Source organism: Colias eurytheme, chromosome 20 (genome assembly GCF_061535395.1).
Source record: "Colias eurytheme isolate Ceu_HAF_F1 chromosome 20, ilColEury1 Martin Lab GWU primary, whole genome shotgun sequence".
NCBI lineage: Eukaryota > Metazoa > Arthropoda > Insecta > Lepidoptera > Pieridae > Colias > Colias eurytheme.
Window position 1 is genome coordinate 7,280,127 of NC_142999.1, and position 22,400 is coordinate 7,302,526.

The 22,400-nt window shown below is 30.6% G+C and overlaps 1 protein-coding gene across 1 annotated transcript in view; it reads left to right on the plus strand.

The window, feature by feature from the left end:
* Positions 1-10,085: 10,085 nt before the first annotated feature.
* Positions 10,086-22,400, plus strand: part of cv-c (RhoGTPase activating protein) — a 232,080-nt gene continuing 219,765 nt past the window's right edge. The window contains exon 1 of the mRNA XM_090113864.1: positions 10,086-10,462. Within this exon, the coding sequence (XP_089969990.1) occupies positions 10,378-10,462 (85 nt within the window). The 5' untranslated portion in view covers positions 10,086-10,377. The remainder of the gene's footprint in view (positions 10,463-22,400) is intronic.

Here is a 22,400-nt window from a genome sequence, read left to right on the forward strand (position 1 = left end):
ATCGGTCCACCCGTTTCGGAGGAGTATGCAGACTAACATTGTGGCACGAAAATTTTATATATAAGATAATATACTGTACAAAAGAGAAGGTAACGTATGGACTGTTTTACGTATCGATTTTCAGTAGACATAGGTTTTTTTTTTATTAGATAGGGGATTTAATCGAAGACTCTTGATCACAGCTCTACCACTGTACTAAAGATATAATTATACATGTAACATGACAAATGACTAATACAAAACTTATTAATACAAGATTTAATAATTTATAATACTTTACGTAGATTGCTCAGTTTTATAGATAATTTTGCTCCGTCTGAGAACAAAATACATGAAGCAACGTACACTACAAATTTTGAACTTTCGTTTTTAAATAAGGTTTTATTTACATTTTTTAAATGTTCTAACAATAAATTTGAGTGCATTGTTTTAGACTCCAAATAACAAATATTCGTTTGTTGAATCGGAACAACAAATGTTTATCTATGAATGCATATTATGGTTCATTTGGTTTTGATAATTATGTTACGGTCATTGCCACGTATCTAAATGATACGATTAACTAAAATTATTACGTAACAAAACCGTTATTTAGAAGTAAAAAGTTTTGTTGCTTCTCTTTACGAAGCGTGAAGCGGTTTTACGATATTTTTTGCTCGCTTTTGTAGATTTTAATTATTTTATCTTATCTACACTTACTTTAATATTTTAAAGCTGAATTGACTGAAGAGTTGAGACTGATTCTGGTTAGACCGAAGAGTTTGTTTGAACACGCTAATCTCAGGAACTACTGGTCCGATTTGAAAAATTCTTTCGGTGTCAGATAGCCCATTTATCGAGGAAGGCTAAAGGCTATATATCATCACGCTAAGATCAATAGGAACGGAGCAATGCGCCAGAAACCACGGGGAACAGCTAGTTGAGTACCTAATATAAATATACTTACTGTGAATTGAATATTTGAACGTACCTATGTATATTGATAAATAATTAGCATACGTTTCAAAAAAACAATATATAATATTATTCATTATTTCATTGTCTATCATCATTCAATATAATCTGTCCCATTGCCTTTTATCAGTATTTTCAGTATAAAGAAATAAACTTTAAATATCGAGAATTCTCTTAAAAGCAATAAACTATTTGAACTATTTTTTTACTTTTATTTGATGTCAAGCACCCCTCGTTTTACAATCAAACTCTTGAACAATTATTTTCAATTCTTTTTGTATTTTTTTAGTTCAATTGATGCGTTTTTAGTTAACCATTTATTTCAACGTTCGTTTGAAACAAGCATTTTATTTATTTATTTAAATTGATTGAAGTTTAATCATTAACTTTTTGAAGAGTTATTAGGTTGTTTTATAATCTTCCACAATAAGCAGGTAAAGCAGAAAATAGCACTGAGAAGTTTATATGTATTTTTGGGAATTTTTACCGAGATTTTTCAAAAAATCTAAAGCATTGATTCTGGTTAGACTGCAATCGTGTTGTGGGTAATTTCACATCGTAATGAAAATGTAATTATTTGAATTTTTACCTTACCCGACACGATATGTCGACTAATATCGAAAATTCGATAACTTTTTTGATAAACCAATATGAATGAAGTTTTCATATACAATACAATACAAAAAAGATTTATTGCAACCAAACAACACAATGATAAGCTTATAGGTACATTCTAAGACACCATCAAAAAATATATCATCATACTTATGCTATGAACTCAGGAATATGTTACGTATTACAAATTTAAAAAGTTTAACTTATGTGAGAGCAGATGTTATCCAACAAGTAGGTATAAAGATCAATGGAGTCGTGTTTCCAGTCATAGAATAGGTCAAAATCGTCGCCTGAAATGGAGTAGTACATGACGTGACGGTATTGCCATGACGCGACCTTGTAATTTTACTCTCAATGCGCCTAAATAAGTTTAACATTTAGCATGGTATTTGTAGCGTATATCGATTGTATCCGATATCGTATCGGATAGTTTAAAAATACCCATTCTCCGACCAAATATAAAACATTTTCTATTTATGGATATAATTACTATAACTTGATGGTTATTAAGGTCTATAAAAATACCATATACGGAAGGCGCGCCATCAATTTGTGAAAGAATCAATGTTAAACTTTCTATAATAAAATAGTGTTGGCGAAATTTAATTAATTTAAAAGAAACTCCATTAAACTAATGAAGCTTGTAATTAAATTTAATAATTCATTATACAAAGTGGTGTAGTAGCGACGCGATGTGTTGAATATTGATTAAGTCACTTGAAATTTTAAGAATGTGAATATGATTTATCGTTTTTTTTTATCAGAAAGTATAGAGATTTGGAGAGTTTGGATAAGTAGTTGAGAAAAGCCTTATCATTTGAAAAACGACGTAAAGAAAGAAAGACTTTTCGTCCCCCGCTTCCCTTTTGGCTTTTTCATTATTTCTATATTTGTTAGTAAGCGATAGTTATAAATATTTTTTTTACCTCAGCAAAATGAATACTCAAACTATCCCGATACCTCCTTATATCTAGTAACTAGCTTTCCGCCAGCGGCTTCGCCCGCGTTTTCAAAGAAAAACCCGCATGTTCCCGTTTCCGTTGGATTTCCGGGATAAGACCTATCCTATGTGTTAATCCAAGTTACCCCTATATGTGTTCTAAATTTCATTGTAATCAGTAGTACGTGAAAGAGTAACAAACATACACACATACACATACATCTATCCTCACAAACTTTCGCATTCATAATATTAGTAGGATATATAGGGTGATAAATTACTTTATTTTTGTCATGTCACATGTGGCCCATCATTAACTAAAACAGCTACTAAAATAAGGTTTTACAATCCGAGGGTTTCCGTTGCCATGGTTACGTATATAATCAAATATTACCTAAATAAACAAAAGGGTGCCTCAGTTAATATTTTAGTTGGGTGTATGGTTTTCATAATGTTTAATCGTGGTTTTAGAATATCGGACTTAAACTTTGATTGTTAAGTTACGTAATATTTTAGTTCGTTATTTTATGGATCTATTATTATATTATAAGTTTAAGATAATAATTACATTAACAAATATGTTCTACCAGATATAAATGTAGGTATGTCTGTCTGAACGTCAAAAACTCAAAATTACTACAAAATGGATAGAGAGAAAATGGGTGGACTAATGCAAGGAAAATAGAGAGGTATAATTCATTATTTTTTTGTTATTTAGAAACACTTTAAGGCCTGTTAAAAATCCCTGAAAATAGGAAAGGGTTTTTTGGAAGAGAATTATACAAAACTAAAGAATTTTAACTACCTTAATATTGTTTCTATTATTTCCTTCCAAGTTTTTCTTTAGTCAGTCCCTGATTAAGTATAACTAATAATTTATTTTTCATAAAATCAATGTTCAGAATATTAATATGATTATAAAACTGTTTTCGGACGAAACCAATAAACACATTCATAAAAACTAGATAACTTTTATAGTTATCCATTCCCGCGCATAATTAAATTACCTATGCTAATATTTGAGAAAATGATTTATGTTTATACTTATCTATGCCCATTTAAAGATCTAAAAAATACCGACAAAACCAAAGATTACAGACGTTTAGAAGTCATTATATATTCGCGAAGAGCTTATTAGCGGTCGTATAAATTTTATTGATGGACCTACATGTCTCGTTTATATTGGAAAGCTAGATAGAGTTAGAAATCTTTTTTATTGATAAATTGCAGTGTTAAGGGGAAGCGAGTTTGTGGATGTATTTGTTGTGACTTGTGACAGCCGACAAACGGTACGGCATCAGTATCATAAGAAATAATTATTTTGTATGATGTTACGACTATAAATTAATATAAACGACGTGAAAAATGAAAATAAAAGGGTAAACTTTAATAAACATTTTTTTACCGGTCTTGACTCTTGTTAAAAAAGTAGCGCGTGTAAATAGTGATATTATGCAAATTTTTTACTAACTACCTTTTAATTATTAAATTCAATTTAAATTTGAAATATTTTAATTTAATTTGAATACTATTGATTAGTATTATCGCGTAATATAGCAATGTACGAGTAATGTAAAATCGGCGCGTTTAATCTTTATTACGCTCTGTATGTCTTCCCCTTAAGTAATGCGAAATTTCATATGAAATTCAATTTACTATCTAATTTACCAAGTCTTTCTATTTTGATTAACGACTGTTTCTATCACCCGTGTTTAGTGTCCAAGTTACTTTTTAAAACCATTTCTATACAATCGTTTATTTGTATGAAATATAATAAAAAATCCATTAGTTAAGATTTAGATTGAAATCAATTTAGTTTGATCTAAGCTATTCATAATTTATTGTGATTGATTTTTTGTATTTATTTACTTTTATTGGATTTTTATTTATGTTCGTTTAAATTTTAGTTGCTGTCAATTATATTGATGTTGTGGGTTATACAGTTAAATTTTAGTGTAGTAAGTTTTTGAATTCTTTGTTTCTTTTATTCAGTAATGTTATAAGAAACAAGAGCCATTCATCTAAAAACAAGCGAATTTAAACGAAAATTTAAATAAGTGTCACTAATTCATTTTCTTTACAGGCAAATAGATTAGCTTTATTATAAATTTTTCAGGTTTCAATCTATTATTATCTAATATGCACAATTAATTGCTGTTTTCTTTCTTTAAATAAAGAAATTTATAAAAAATAAGTATTGCAAAATGTTACAAATACATGAAGGTAAGTAGGTAATACGAACCTAAATGAAATGTTTTCTATTGAAAATTAACATAGTAGTACGAAATTCGAAGGGTCAAAGGTTCAAAAACTCTCAAATGTCATGTTTAATTCGTTTATTACCTAGGGTTCTACTAAAGTTTACGGAATGACCTTATGGTCGTAATTATCCAATAGCACCCTATAACGGAAGTAATGTTTTTTGCTCATGGCCAGCCCTAACCCTTACATTACGAAATATGCGTCATCATGTGGTTCAATCATAAGAACAAGCGATTTATTGAAACTTTAATAGAAATAAACCTCGATGATTTTACGTGTCCTTACTGTAGTCGATTTATTGTCAAGTTAAAGGCCACTTTTTAGATTTTACACAGGTACCATAAAAATATTTTCTACAATGTCATCCACTATGTTCATTATTCTTTTAATATACATTTCAGAGTGTACATGTAAACATTTATTTACCACTAGTGGTCCGCCCCGGCTTCGCTCGTGGTACATATTTCGCAATAAAAGGTAGCCTATGTCCTTTCTCGTCCTATCAAAATATCTCCATACCAAATTTCATGAAAATTGGTTCAGTAGTTTAGGCGTGATTGAGTAACAGACAGACAGACAGAGTTACTTTCGCATTTATAATATTAGTATGGATTCAACGATTCGAATGATTTTTTTTATAATTATTGCATTTAGCCGATATCAACGGAAACGTCAACGTTTAGCGTTTGTTCCACCGCTGGGCTTCCGGGTATATGGAATTAGGTTACTGGATGTGATTGATTAATTAAAGATATATATTATGTGATATTATGATGAACTTTAGCATGAGATATGTAGTTTAAATTGAATTTCTTATACTTGACTCTACATTTCAAACATTGTTCTTTATGCTGCTTCATATCACGTACTTATTAAATTTTTCTACACATTTTCATGTATAGTGTAATATTTAAACATATATTTTCCTTTTAAATCGCTACATCTCGTCCTGTGCACCACACAGGATCAATTTACGCGAGTCGCACGCGCCGCGTTTCCGAAATACGAGCTTTATGTAACGATGGATCGATTCACGGAAACTGCTGAATGCAACCCTTGCTTGACCGAAACTAGTTTTGATGTTCGATCTATTGAAGCCTGAAGCTTATGAGATGCATCTGCTTAGAAAGGGACACCACTTTCATATCCTAGTAATATAATAAACACAAAGTTTGTATGGATGTATTTGTTAGTGACTCTTTTACGCGAAAACAGATGATTGGATCTGTATGAAACACAGTTTACACAATAGGTAGACTAAGTACAGAGATAGTCTATTCTAGTCTGGATTAGCATATAGGCTGACTACTTTTTGCCTGCCCTACGTTCTAAGGTTCAGAACTGACACCTCGTTTTGCAATAAATGTAGAGTTCAAAATATTTGTAGCATTTCATTATTATAATAAGCATATTTGAAATTAATCTAACGTATATTATGTTAAGCGACGTTGTAAAAACGATTAAATTGATTTAGTTGCGTGGCGTATATTTATTTTATGTAAATGCTAGCAGAACCGGTAAAAGTTGATCTGCTAGTGCACCCTTATCACTTAGGGGTATAAAATTATTTACGACCGATTCGAAAATCAACAGAATATACACAAAAAACTTAATAAAAATATTCCAACCGTAGGAAAACGGAAAACTAAAATTTTGGTTGCAAATACTGTGACAATAAAATTTTATTCATATAGATGACTTATTTTAGAAACAGGTAGAGACGGGGCTGGTCACTAGTACATAAAAATATTCATAACTAGATTTCCGCCCGCGGCTTCGCCCGCGTTTTCAAAGGAAAACCCACATAGTTCCCGTTCCCGTGGGATTTCCGGGATAAAACCTATCCTATGTGTTAATCCAAGTTACACTCTATATGTGTGCTAAATTTCATTGTAATCAGTTCAGTAGTTTTTACGTGAAAGAGTAACAAACATCCATACATCCATACATCCATACATCTATACATCCTTACAAACTTTCGCCTTTATAATAGTACATATTAAGATATAACATGTTATAGCCTGGAGATATAACAGTAAACTATGCACTGTTTTTAGTACCGCATTAAATATGTTATTGATTGTACATACTTACTGTGTACTTAAAATTCCTTTCTCCATATAAGTATAGTTTTTATAGATATGTATGTATGTTTTTGACGTTCAAGGATCCTGTGAATCATCAACCTCGACATTTGGATACAATGAAGGTTGTCTCCCTTCCTTTTTGAAAAAATCTCATTTTTATTACAGGTACGTACTCGGTATTTATTATTCATAATTAGTGAACCTCATTATTTTATTTATCAATGAAAAATATGTAATATTACTATGATATATAAGTCCTTAGATTACAATAAAAGTCATTCTTGAAATGAGTACTTGGGTCAAGGGGCAGATACTATACTAATATATGTTCTGACATTTTTATGACTTTCATTACTAAAGTTTTTCTACTGTAATATTTTATCAATTTCATACTTTCCTTCTAATATTTTCAGAGCAAAACGGTTTATTTTGTTTGAATAAATCCTATTCAAACAAAATAAACCGTTTTGCTCTGAAAATGTATTATTTCTATCTATTAAAGCTAAGCTGGTAGCGCGTATAGAAATTAAAGACTTTTTAACGGATTTTAAACGCGATTTATTCATTCTATTATTTTCCCGACGTTTCGAACACTTTACAGCGAGCGTGGTCACGGGGAGACTGTCTCCCCGTGACCACCAATAATAGAATGAATAAATCGCGATTAAAATCCGTTAAAAAGTCTTTAATTTCTAAATGTATAATACTCGCGTAAAATCAAACATCAGAAAATACTGGTAGCGCGTAGCTACATTAAACTGTTTATAATTATATTTTAATATTATAATCGAACCCACATCAAGTGCAATATCTAAACGAAACCAATCGTTCAAAAACAAATACATAATACAATCGAAGGTCGAATCTGATTCAGTTGTGACGTCATCACCTAATTGATCAGACATGACCTTAGTATTCGGTATTTCCTAATTGTTTGTTTGCTTTGTTGTTAGCTCATACAATTTCACGACCTTAATAGAGGAATTTTCTAGTAAAATAGTTAAAAGGAAAAAAAACGATTTTAGAAAGAAACTAGCAAACGTATTTTCAGTGAACATAGCGTTGTTTTGTTATTTTCAGTTTATTATTTTTAAGCAGTACCTAATTATAAAGAGAAAGAAACCTTTTATATGGAGTAACATTATTTTGCAATATAATGTATTAATTTTCTTTACCCAGCTCTATATTTTCCACGAGTTTCTATATTATAATGTATAAATTAATTTACAATTTAGATATTGAAATCATTTATATACCTTTTTAATAATTGTTTAATTTTTGAAGTGAGTTCTATAGGCTCGTTGAGAGTAAAATTTCAAGATCGCGTCATGGCTATACCGTCACGTCATGGAGTAAGGCGACGATTTTGGTATCTTTGAATCTTGTCAAAGAAGTTTCACATCTTACACGTGTGCTCTTTTTTTTTCTTTAAAATATACTTAAATCTTCAAAAAGCACTACGTTTCTCTACAATCTCTTAATATGATGCAAGTTCCGAGTTCTAATTTGGAGATGTGGTAATGTTTGTGTGTTTGTTCGCGGCTCACTTTCCTCGTTTATTTGATAGTAATGTTTAATTAAGCTGATATCACTAACATTTTAAATCGGGTTACTTGTTTACGAAGAAATATGTATATTTTATAATGCGGTAGAGTGTAATAGCATAAATTCTATAGAATGTATGTTGAAAATCTGCGGTGTGATCGAAAATTAACTTAGGAAAACTTTAAGCAGGGTGCAGCATTATATATAGCATATTATATAATAGTAAATATTATAAACAGATTTAATATTATCAAATCTGTTTATAATATTTACTGGATATATAATATACTTATATTACTCAAATACCAATATATAATAGCTTAGTGAATAAAGAAATCCTTTTGATCTAAAACTTTATAAATAATTTAAGGTTTCTTAAACCTTTTACTATATATTACATACTAATCTTGGAAACTTAGCTGCTTTAATTTTACGTAGGCATATAAGTGCCGTATTGTTTGTTTCCCAAATATTAATAAATAAATAATTAATATATAAAGACTTGCTATAGAGGAAATATTTTTCGCATAGTGAATTCACAGGACTACCACGGTCTTCTTTTAATCAAAAATATATTTTATAGGCTTCATATTATGACGCAATGCCAACTGTACTCAAGAGAGAGTACTAGTTTTGTCAGTTTTTTGTATGAAAACCCAAATACTTACGATTTAACAAGTACTTATGAATATTTATTATTTCCGTATTTTTGCCATTAATTTTAATGATCCAAAGATTCTTCTACCGATAAGAATGGGCAAAAACTTGCTTGTAACTATTTCTTTGAATCGTGTTTTATAAAACTCTACATTATATTATGTACTTATCTTAAATTACCTGCCCAAAATAATATTTCACGAAAATGCTATTTTTAATTTTCTTACCTTTTGATCTTTTGTCATAACAATTAAATTCTATGAATTTTATGTAATCATATTAATTATACGCTATTTAATAACTCCTAAATTAATTAGGTATATAGTGAAGTGCTTCTAGCAAATATAAAAAGCTCTACACAAATTTTAAAATGCAAACATATGCAATTAGATGCCTAATCTGGGACTCTAGGTAGAGATTAAATTCAACTCAATAGAAATAGCTCAAAATAATGTTCTTTTCTTCTAGAAACTGTAGCAAGAACTATAAACGCTTTAGCAACAAAGGTCTGCTCTATTATAATGAATAGTTATAAAATATTAATGATTTCAATGCTAATTGCAACATACGTCCAGAATAAATCCATTATCATTGGTATTTAACAATTATGAGTCAATGATTTATGAGTTTACAACTCTATGAATTATGTACATTGTTTTTATTAATTTGTATTAAATTCCGCATACATCTCTTTAACCACATTTTTCATCCAATAAAATTATTTCCAGTAACAATAACTTTATACGATCCAAAACAAAGTGTTAGCGAGGAAGATGCATAAATCATCGTCAAATGATTCGATAAAATCGTTAAGCATCTTTAATTGGCAAGTAAAACACCCGCAAACCATTAAATCGGTTGCCAATGCAATAAAAATAATTTGGGATTGCACTTGCGACGTAATATTCGGCCGTCGCCCCGCGCTTTTAGGGTTGTGCGAATTCAATTGTAGTTATCGATGATTATGAATGTGATATAACGGCCCCCCGCTTAGTGGCACCATGTCGGTTAGTCAGTGTGCTACAGCGACGCCCGGCGCACGTGGCCCGTGATCGTGCGCAGCCAGTTCGTTCACCCCGACTTTACGATCGAAACGTCAACTGTCAAAAATTGACGGCAAGAACGATCGATTTTTCGTATTTCGAAAAAAAATCCCGTGTGGTATGGCGGCAGATTTTTTGTATGAATGATTGAAGCGCGAAAATGCTCAGGTTCCGCGTGGATTCGTGTTAGTGTTGTGATGATACGAGCATCGCTAGTGTTGTGTACTCGAATTGTGTTTTAGTGCTATTGTAATGCTGTTATCATGACACATTGATGTCGTACGAAGCTGATATGTCTATAATTAGCGAGCTGCGATGGCTGCAAGACGACGAGCTATTTGCTATATCCTTGCAGAACGGTAATTATGTTTTATCTATGTTAATGTTATATTGTTTCCAACCGAAATGACTCTATTACATTGATACTGCTCTTATCAAAGTCAAAGAGTTCAACTATTCGAGTATTCGGTGTGTTTAGAGTTATAGTAGAAAATTAGAAATCAATAAATTGATAAATAGTAGAGACATATGAGTATACATTCTTCATAAAAAGTCGTTAAAAGTAATAAATCTCACTGCCCTTGTCATCTTTTCTTCCTTAATAAATAAAATGGTCAAGTATAAAACCAATCGGAAATGAACATTTTTCTGCGCTTACGCAAATCAAGAATGAATCGATAACGTCATATATCATAAGCTTGAATTTTATTTTACCGGTTCTTGCAATGTCATGTGGTATCATCGTTTTATTTCCTATTAATTATGTTTGTCTCGAACATAAATTCAATAAATTTGAACGTTAAATATGTTTTTGTGAATCGGTAATTACATAATTTATGTCCAGATAGAGTGTGGTTATTTATAAAGCATATTTAAATATTATTATCCATTTAAACGTTGAGATAAGTACTTGAATATAGTCGAGAGGCAAACAGTTTTAATAATATACAAATAGGTGTTTATAACCTCGACCCGAGAGTAACCTTTGAACATCACTAATAATGAATTTTAGCGCTCTTGAAAAATACGATAGAATTTTAAATGATAGCGCAATTTTAGTCAATATTTATTTATCTTTGTTAACACTTTCGTTAATATTATGCAATTTAAATAGAGTTGATTTTTATATATTATAAATTTTGCGAAATACTTTCAAAATATCCGACACTACTGATTATAAATTTCAAGATACCTTTTTGCCGTAACAACAAAATACTTCATTCAATAAGATGATAAACTGTCTTCATGTGTGCAAAATTGAGTTTATTTTCAAATGACGAATTAAATATACATTGAGTCATTTCTCCATAGTACATATATTTATTTCTCTATAGAGTTTAATCGTTAAATATAAATAGAAACGGTAATTAAAGTCAGGTGGCGGTACGATGCAAACAAATAGGAAATAATGGCCAAGGTGAGCGAGATTCCGGTAACCACGAAACAGTAGATATCTCCGTTTATATCTGTATTAAATATTATATATATAATATAATGGACTCTCTTCATATTATATTTAGTTTAAATAGTATAGTTATATTATCTGCGAAATTAGTGAATCTTGTATAAGTATATAAGAAAAAATACACTTCAAAAATAATATATAATGGTTTTTGGAGGGAGGTGAAATGAAGAATAAAATAATTTAGGGCCGATTTTTCAATGCTTGGATAAAACTTATTCGTCAAATAATGTATAAAACTACCATTTTAAAAAGTATTCTAATTGCCCGTATTTGACAGTTTACGTGACATTTTAATATTATCGTGTAATACTTTATTGGACGGATAAGTTTTACCCAACCATTGAAAAATCGGCCCTTAATATAATAATTTAGAAATTTAAGAAAATAGAATAAAATAATTTAATAGAGCATTTGCATTATTTTTTAATACACGTACTTTTTCACTTTTTTTATTTAGGTATAGGTGCTCTATCATTAAAGCTATAATTTTATGATATCGTAATCATATCGTTTATTTTTATAAGATTTTATGTATTTTATGTTTTGCTTATAATATTATGTCATATTCAAAAACAAGAGAATAAAACGTTTCCACAAAAACTTACTGACTCCGATAAGGAAAATAAAATTAACAATGAACTAACTCTACAAGCAAGATTATTATAGAGATAATATTATTTCAAATTAAATGAATAAGCAGTAAATAATACAATAATAAGTAAATACGATCTGAATAAGAAAGAAGTCGAAAAGTAATAAGACAATTCGTTATTAGGCCGACGAATCCAATTAGTATCCACTAATTATTTATTTTTGTGTTAATGTAATAACTAATAAGGTATATGTTACCCAGGAGTGGATTACTGTTGGTTTTATTTCTTAATTATTTCTTCGACGAGTTCAAATATCAAAGAATACTAATATACAAATAATTACGTAATGACTAAATTTAATTTGAAATGAAATGAAATGAAATGCAATGAAATGAAATGAAAATAAGTTTAATATGGTCATAGGGAAAAAAAGATACAATTTAGTGTTAGTAAAAAAAGGAGCTTAAAAATATTAATAACTCTACCATAATAATTTCCAAACGATTCTCTTAAAGGATTCATTAAATGTTTGTTCGTAATATAAAAATACGTGTTCAGTAAAGTAGCTTTTTATTAGACGAATAAAATTGTTATTATTTGCTAGAATTAAAATAAAACATGATGCTATTATGATATTTAAAGTGTACATAGAGCTACGTCATCTGATGGTGTGACGCATGCTGCTTATAAGCATGACGTGTTGGTTAAACCTTATATTATTATAATGGTAAATATTATAGCTTAAACTTCAAAACAGCACTAGATACTCCTGTAAAAACCAAACTTTTATTTATTAAGTTTATATTGTTTATTAAGTATCTAATCCATACTTAATATTATAAATGCGAAAGTAACTCTGTCTGTCTGTCTGTTACTCAATCACGCCTGAACTACTGAACCAATTTGCATGGGTATAGATATATTTTGATACCCGAGAAAGGACATAGGATAGGTTTTATCCCGGAAATCCTACGGGAACGGGTTTTTCTCTGAAAACGCGGTCGAAGCCGCGGGCGGAAAGCTAGTAACTACATAATATTGTAAGGAACAAATATTATCACTACATAGTATAAAGCAAAGTCAGTATCGTAAATTATAGAATGAACTACGCAACCAAAACGCTACTGAATCAAAATAAATAAACCGCGCAAATTACTCCTCCAAATAACTGCTAGAAATCAATCAACAATCGTTCCTATTGTTCAGTCATAAACATAAAAATCTAACGTAGTAATGTTAAAGTAAACAAATTTGAAGTAATATTACACACTTTGTACATGTACCATAAGTATTAAAACAAGGTCATTTGAAATACTGAACTAAGTCGACAGCGATGTTCTTTGTTTGTTCATGATGTTCGAGTCTATAATTATTTACAACACCAAAATAAAGATACGAGAATTCGAAAAAGATGCGATCATAGATAATGATCAATGACATCATCGAATAATTACTTTGTAAGGAGATTGTATTTAACATAATTGGTACAACGCAATGAACAACGCAATGAACAACGCGTTTATTAGCACAAAAATCATGACTACAGACAGAAAATTATCATAACATAGTATAAAACAGTCGCTTCCTCTGTCCCTATATTATAAAAATGTAAGCATACCTAATACTACACAGCGGATTTTGATGCAGTTTTTTAATAGATAGAGCAAGGTTTATATGTATAATTTATTTAATTTTGGGCACAGCGGGCGAAGCCGCGGGCGGATAGCTAGTTAAGTTATGTACATTTGAATGTGTATAATGTTATCAATGAATCGTAAGATCAAAGTAAACAAAAATGATTGAGATTATATTCGCTGACGCTGAGATGTATCAAAATTTACCTCACTCACAGACTATCAACATCTCATAAAATATAATGTATATTGTTTGGTTACCTTGATAATTATCAGCACATAAGCGAATTTTCCATACAGTGTCCATTAGCTGATATGAATTTGTGAGTAGTCTAACATAACTCGCTTTGACATCAAATTATCCAGTGTCTTGGAAAGCTACAATGTAAATGCGTTGTGGAATGGCTCTCCTTAATTGAATTCCATCCATATTAATCTGTTGTTCACATCGTATACATTTACTGCTAAATACTTTGTTGTGTACACTTTAGTATTGATACCTTGTATGGTGCAATATAGTAAGTACCTACAGGTAAATTTGTTGCTGATAAAGCGAAATACTTAACAAATACATATTATATGTTTAACGATACAATTTTCTTCTTTTTTTTGCATTGAGAATAGGGAAGCGCTTGACCCCAATCTCGCCTAATGTTAAGCTGAGATGTGGTCTAAGATGGAACGCGCTTCCATAGAAGGTATCTGTTCTCTCTACACTTGCTCTACAGTTACTAATTTTAGAGGTATTAGAAAAACGTTCAATGGTATCATTTTTATATGCGAACTTAAAATTCATAGAAACAGAGAAATTGCCATTCCAAGATATGATGATCATGCATAACAACATTAATGCAGATAAAAATAGAAAACAGACTATAGAAACATACCATAAAAGCGAATTAAGCAAAATAAATAGTAAAGAAACGGATGTAGCATTTAAAATGAATACTCGAAACTATCTTGCTAATGTTAATGATGATGACTAAACCGCTGCAGGCGTTGTTGGCCAACATGAATTTGCGTATGAATCAAAAGCAGTAGACCCTATGTCAACGCATGAAGACATAAAATTGCATATCATTATAAAAGTTGATGATAACACTAGTATAAAATAAATAGGAAACGAAGTCGTTAAAATCGGTAACAGAGAATCGTCTAAGTAAGTGTGAGGTTGTACTCGGGAAGAAAATTACAGGGGTAATGATATAAAGATAGAAGTCGCTGCAAAATCCCAATGGTTAATGGACATACGGGTTTACATTTAGTGTAGTGTAAAATGTTATAGCGGGTAAGCTCCGATGATTACACGATCGAGCTGTAAATTAAGTTTGACTTTAAATATACGGTGGACGCCGCAAGGTGTAATTTACTTGGAAATATCATTTGTGTATTAACAAAGTTTGTCAAGCAGACTGTAATAATATAAGATATTGTTATGATGAAATGTTTAGTTTTTTAATGTTCTAGGTGTTCGTGATGCTACTACGTTTTTTGCGAAATGTTTGTAACCGTTGATTCGTAGGTGTTTGGGCAAACCACATTAGTTTTTATAGTATCAAAAAACATTACATCTGACTCTTTCTGCGTTTTTTTATACTTTAAATGATCTTTTTAATTTAAGATGGGTCTTTGATATTTTTTTTAGTTTCGATTGAAAAAACTGATTGAAATTAAACGTCTTTGTCTTTATGTCGATGTAAGTGCATTTTTATGTATGTGCATGATTTGAAAATACTTCTCATAGTAAAACTAATTTCCGGTTTCTCACCTGATTAACTACTTAAGAGGTTTTTAGTGTATTTACATTTAACGACACGACATTAAATATTGCAAGGATTTCCCTATCACTCGCCGTGTGATGTGAAAACAAAAACTACCGTAAATGTAAACAGCAATAAAATTAATTTATATTATCTGAGTCATGATAGAAAGGGAAATTTATTGTTTTGAATTTTTGTATTTTGTAGGGAAATTGTATTCTTTGTTACTCGGTATATAAACTATAGTATATCCATTTTTTTTAATAGATTAGTTTTTATTTCGTAAAATTCTTATCTTTGCTATTATAAATGCTAAATTGTGTTTGTTTGTCGGAATTTCACGTACTTTTTACCGCGCCGAAAAATATCACGAGAAGTTCCTTTGACCACACTAATTCCGAAACCGTGGGTGGAAAGCTAGTACGAAAATACAAATATCTTCTCCTCTAAGTATATAATATTTGTGTTTGTGTTCAATATAAGTGTGTGTATAAGTATAGAAGTAGGTACATGTAGTATATTGTAAATTTGTAACAGAGTAGCATTAGCCCGAAGGTTGCTCTAATCATGTGGGGTAACTCATTGAGCATGTGTCCAACATGATGATGTCACGTCGCGCTTAGCCGTTTCTGAATGGATAAGGCGATTCAGATTTATAGTACAGGAGGTGGTGATTAAAATATATTTATAATGTGTCCATAATTGTGAATAGTAGTAATGAAGTAGCTTTTTAGTAGGAAATTATATTATTATCGACAATTACATAGTCAAGTTGCACTAAATATAGGCACGAGAGATATACAGAAAATTAAAAATTATGAAATTAATTTAAAAACAGATGGTATAATATCAAGCGTCATAATGTCTATTATTTACCTTAGTGAGTAAATAAACCGAGGTGCTCTTTATGAAAACAGACGTTAATATTAAAAGATACAATATTTTTAAGTTTGACTCTTACGCTATACGCAAGAGTGTGTTAAATACATTAGCGCTACAATGTGTCCACATACGTCCATATTTCGAACATGTTATAATCGTTTAAAAGTATTACGATTTATTCTCTTGAATGATTCTTTAGTAATATTTATTTTTGTCGTAATATACGCCTTCTTAGTTATGTAGATTTTTGTGGTTTTAATGACGTAGCCATCTCAATTCTCAATGCTATTATGGCGAAATAATATTAAAATATTGTCCAATATTGTCTAGTGGTTTTGATAATAACACATAATAAGTACATTTGTAATCGAACAACAACGGATTCCTTCTCAAATAAAATAAAAATATAACCAATTATTTCGACCCAATTGTTTTAAAATTTTCGCTATTCCCAAACGTAAAAAAAAAAACTTTATATAATGATACATTCACATTTTCATCCCATAGGTACTAAATTCTGAACACCAATAAGGAAAATTGGATGTTAAGCCAATTAATAATATACGCCCCTGGAGTACACGATGTATAGTTAAGTACTTACATTCGCATTCTGCAGGATTAAACTCTAATCGCCTCTGCAATTAGCCTAAGAGTCGTGTACGAGAACGCATTATTCATATTAATGCTTCTTACTTGCAAACTGTTTTAACTTTTTGTAGCGTTTGACTTTGGCGGCGTTCGCTTGGCTCTAATTACCACTTATTACCTTTATGATTACTATAAATCACTGCGGTGTTTTAATATTTTATAGGTTATAATTTTTTGTCGATAAATAGTTTAATATTATTTTAATAGGTAGGTATTTAAACATAAAAAAATATTTAGTTTTTATACTCTAGAGTTATATTTAGTGCATGGTTAAATTTTTATACTTTTAAAATTTTACAATTTTTACCGACTCTACATTAGTAAAACAAAAAAAAATGTTCTATAGAAAGTACAAACACCCTAAGTAAATGTAAATATAGGTAAATTGAAGTATCTGTTTAGACTTATTGTATACTGGTATTAAAAAAAAAGATGTTTAACACACCTTAAAAAATAGATGGACGAAGTTATGTTGAGAAAAATTGTGTAATTGCTTGCAGTAAAGATCTTATTTAATTAGAACAATCTAAAAACAAACACACTTGCTCAGACATTACCTAATTCAAGAGGAAATATGTCATAACGTCAGTGGACAGCCTTATCTCGCTTTTTAATAACTGGGCTTTAGATAATTAAGAGAATATGGCGTGGGATGCTATCTTTATAAAAGATTAAGGCAGGAACACATGATATCTTTATTTTCTAGCATTACATTTATACAGAAAGTATAAGGAACATTATTAGTTATTTGCGTGTTTACAATTTGTAAAGCTTATTTTATGTTGATATTTTGGACTTTCATTTATCTAAAAATAAACAAAGTTCGTAGTTTTTCCCTTTTAGCGCCATTTGGAGAATGAAATGTTAATAATTCATGCCTCCATAGTAATCAAGAATTATTAAAAATTTATCAACAATCCATCTTTTCTGAGTGCCTTCTTTGTTGAACAAAAATATAGTTAAAAAAATCTAAGTATAAAATTCACTGCCAATTTAATTTGTCAGGAATTAAATAATCACTTACTTATTGTATTATCGTTTAAAACTGTTACTTGTACCACGTCCTGTGCATTTTTAAAGTATTTGTTATTTTACATAGGTAGAAACAGAATCTCTGTATCTTATTTCCATTATATTTGATGTACCTATAAAACTGAGTCGTGAAGTCAAAAATAAATATTTTTTGAAGTGAAACTTGACGTCATGGAGTAAGATATAGAGGGTGTCCCACTGTTGGTATACTAAGCTAAAAGGAGGTTTTGTATACGCTGAGTAATTCCAGACGCAGTTTTTTTTCAAATAGATGAATCCTTAAAACTCTCCATAACAAGCAACCCGCCCAGCTTTGCTACCAGCACGTGACCTATCGTTTAAGATTATAATTTCATAGACAAAATGCTCACATTAGTGAAGCGGTATATGCCGGGTGCGCGAAGATAGAGAAGAAAACATGGATCTCAGAAAAAATTAAAAAAATTTTTTTTGATGTAATTTTGTTGTTTAAGTATTTTTTACGTGATCACTTTATGCAAAACTACAATTCCCTTCGCGCTTAGTATGCCGATAGTGGGACACCCTGTATATTTTTAATTTGCCAAAGAAGTTTCACTCCTGACACATGTGCACATTGCGCTTTATTCTTATTATAGGATGTTTATTTCTATCAACAGTTTTATGTAATCTGTAAGTACGCACAGGAATCCATCTATGATGCATGTAATGTATGCAACTTCATTACCATAGGTTTGAAACCAGAGTCACGTCCCGAGATTCCTTTTTGTTTTACATTTCACTCTGACTTGTCTGGATATAGTGTTTGATTTATTTGTAAGTATTATAAATGTGTTTTTCTGTTGTAGGGACGTATTTGTGACTTATTTAGTAACAGTTTCCATTAATATACGTACAAGTACCTATCTAAAGTAGAGTAACATTTATTTATTTTTTATTAAGAGACAGTTAGTAACCTAACATGTGAAATTTTCTGTATTTATTAATATCACGTATAAGTAACTCGAATACTACGTTTAAAACAGTTTTTTACAAAATACAATGCATTTATTTTCAAATTAATAAATGCTAATACTTATATTCCATTTAAAATGTTTCGTTCATCTTCACGAAATTCCACAAACATAAGGCTTAGTCCACATATTTACTATTTACAAATTTCTTTGCACGCAGTGTGTTCACCGCTTTACGCGGTTGTTGACACCAGTCCGTTATCAATCAAGTTAGACGGAGCTGATAACAGATGCACCTGTGTACCACGCAAGATCGGTACTGGACTGGTCTTATTTATTTAATCATTAACATAGTTTAAAGATACTTAAAAATACGCTGAAACAAATTATTGTTGTGTCAGTGTCACCGATTGATAAGTGTACAAAGTTTGAATAAAATCTGTTTAAAGTGGGTCAAAATGGAATCTAAATGAGTTGGTTACATACAAACATACAGGTGAAGCTAATTAAAGCGTGTTAAAAAGAAAGACTCAAGAATTTATCCTGCATTGGCTGTGCCCCGTGGTTTTACCCGCATTGCTCCGCTCGTATTGGTCTAAGCGTGATGATATATAGCCTTCCTTGATAAATGGGCTATCCAACACCGAAAGAATTTGTCAAATCGGACCAGTAGTTCTTTAGATTAGCGCGTTCAAACTAACAAACTCTTCAGCTTTATAGAATTAAGTATAGATTTTATTCTGTTTGTAGCGTTTATAATGAGTAACGGTTTTGATATGTGATACTTGAATTTACGATTCACAACAGTTGATACGTTCTGTTAGAATAACAATCATTCTGTAAAATCGATATGGTTTGCGTTTGCATTAATTTTTTTTTATCATATTATAGTTATAAATACATTATTGTCGCAGGATTCTTCAGCTTCAATTAAACCAGCAAATACTTCAAATAACACTTTTATTAGTATTCTTCACATAAGTTATATAATATTCACAATTTGACAACGTGTGACGCGCGTCGCTGCTCTACGCATAGTCGCATATTGGCGCTCTCTCACCTCCTCTAAGCTTGCAAAGCCCTACGTCTAGGTACATTATATAGATAAATAATAATAGAACCTAACAACATGGACAACCTGGACAGTAATGGTAAAGATTTAAGGTATATATTTCGTATGGTAAAGGCTTTTTTTTTTAATCCGACGAGTATTTCATTGATGCAATGATATTCAATGTTTGTGGCAGGTAGATTAGCTGTGCCCGTAGTTTTACCCGCAGTGCTCCGTTCCTGTTGGTCATAAGTAAATATTACTCGATAAATGGGTTATCTACCACCGAAAGAGTTTTTCAAATCAGACCAGTAGTTCCTGAAATTGGCGTTCAAACAAACAACAAAATATCCTGTACTTTTAAAAATATTGAAATAAAAACTTGTATTTAATTAGTTAAGTTTACAAGACTATAAATTCCCACTTCCTCTTACGCAACGAGTGAATGATATTCGGCTCGTTATCTACAAATTAGCTTGATAGCCGCTGCATAGAGGGTTTATCAATGAAATTGTCCTATCAATTACTTTCCTTGTAATAAAAAGTTCATTAACCCCTTCATTAACTTTTGGGTATCTGTTCTGCGATAAGGGAATTAATGTAGTATTTATTTGAGTGGCTTTTTTACGTAGTGGTTACAGAAATTAGATACCTATTTGTAGGATTTTTCATATAATAAGTAAAAATTTTCAGGTTATGTTCGCAGCTTTGTGCTCTACATTGCATTGGGTTAATGTTTGATGCTTATTATCTACCTATTTAATATTTATACTTATTGTTCTACATACATTTAAATAATCTAATAGTTTTAAGAAATGAATGCTGACCTGTACCAAACAGTCCTTGCAGGTAGACAAAAAGGACGCGAGATTTGGAATGGAAGGATTTTTTTAACATTGATATTTACAGAACACGTAAAAAACATGGTTTATCTCGAAGTATTTGTAAATGCAAATGTGAAATAGAGCCATTATGTCTAGGTACCTACTTGTGTATGTTTGTTATTTGTATCATAATATATTGTATATTATAATCGCAGTATATAAATGATATCATCGACGTCACCACGAATACACAAATTGGTATGCATCCGACCTGACCCACATTGACTCAATGCCGCTCTCATCATATATTATTAACACGCCTACAAATACATTTATTTTGATACAGTAGCAATATTCTTTTAAAATAAATTTTGTATTTTTTTTTAAACAACTTGAATTTTTAAGATATTGCATAGCTTCTATCGCGGGCCTTGAGCGCGGGGACCGAATCCAGAAATTCCGTAACGGAAAAACCTCACGCTCCCCACTCCGACGGGCACGGAGGTGTGGCTTGAAGGCATAGCATGCAATAGCTTTACCGCGGCAGTCCCCGAGTGCCACACGTCTTTTTTTGCGGTTTCCTTCCAAAATCGTTTTGTCAACCTACTTAATTGAAATATGATTACGTTAGTATAAATAAATATATATTGCATAAAGTTTATCAATAAGAGTTTATTGTAAATTGTATAAAACACTTAAATGACACAATATCCAATTGGACGCACATTAAGATTAACTTTAATGTTATTTTTTACTTTCATGTATGTAATACTTAATTTTGGAAAATTACTTGGAAAGTAATTCAACCACATACATCAAAAGGTTATAATACGGTGGGTATGCAAAGAGAATCCCTCTAACATGTTTCAAATTGTGGACACAGCACATAACACAGATATAAGAATATAATTGCGTAGATGTCGCTATCAATATTTTAATCTAGATGTATTTCTAATAATTTCTTACGTAACGACATTAATGATGCTCTACCTAACTCTACCTTTTCTTATTCCTAGACTCCTTGTATTATTTTAGGTATCATAGTATGATGTAATAGTTTCCCTCATAAATATTATAAAGATAACAATGAAACAATGTACAATATATACTTTATTATAGAGGTAAGGTACAAAACGATGGCGAATAAAAGCTCAGCTTTTTTCAAAATGTATTCAATTCCTCAGTCAAAATATGTTCACCATACACTTTAATCTTCTAAATTACAAAATATTACTACAGCGAAATCAACGATTGCATGACGTCACATTTCAATGACTAAGCCATATCTAGGTTTACTAAATCTTTGGTGTCAAATGGTTAGCATATCTGACCCATTTTGGTGCTCAATGAAATCACATAGTATGTGGGACGCCACTGTTTACAAATGATCACAAAAGTTGGACAAATTGAACTATTGTAAGTGCTTGTAATTTATCAGAGTTGAGAGTAAAGATTTGTTCATATAAGTGGGACTGC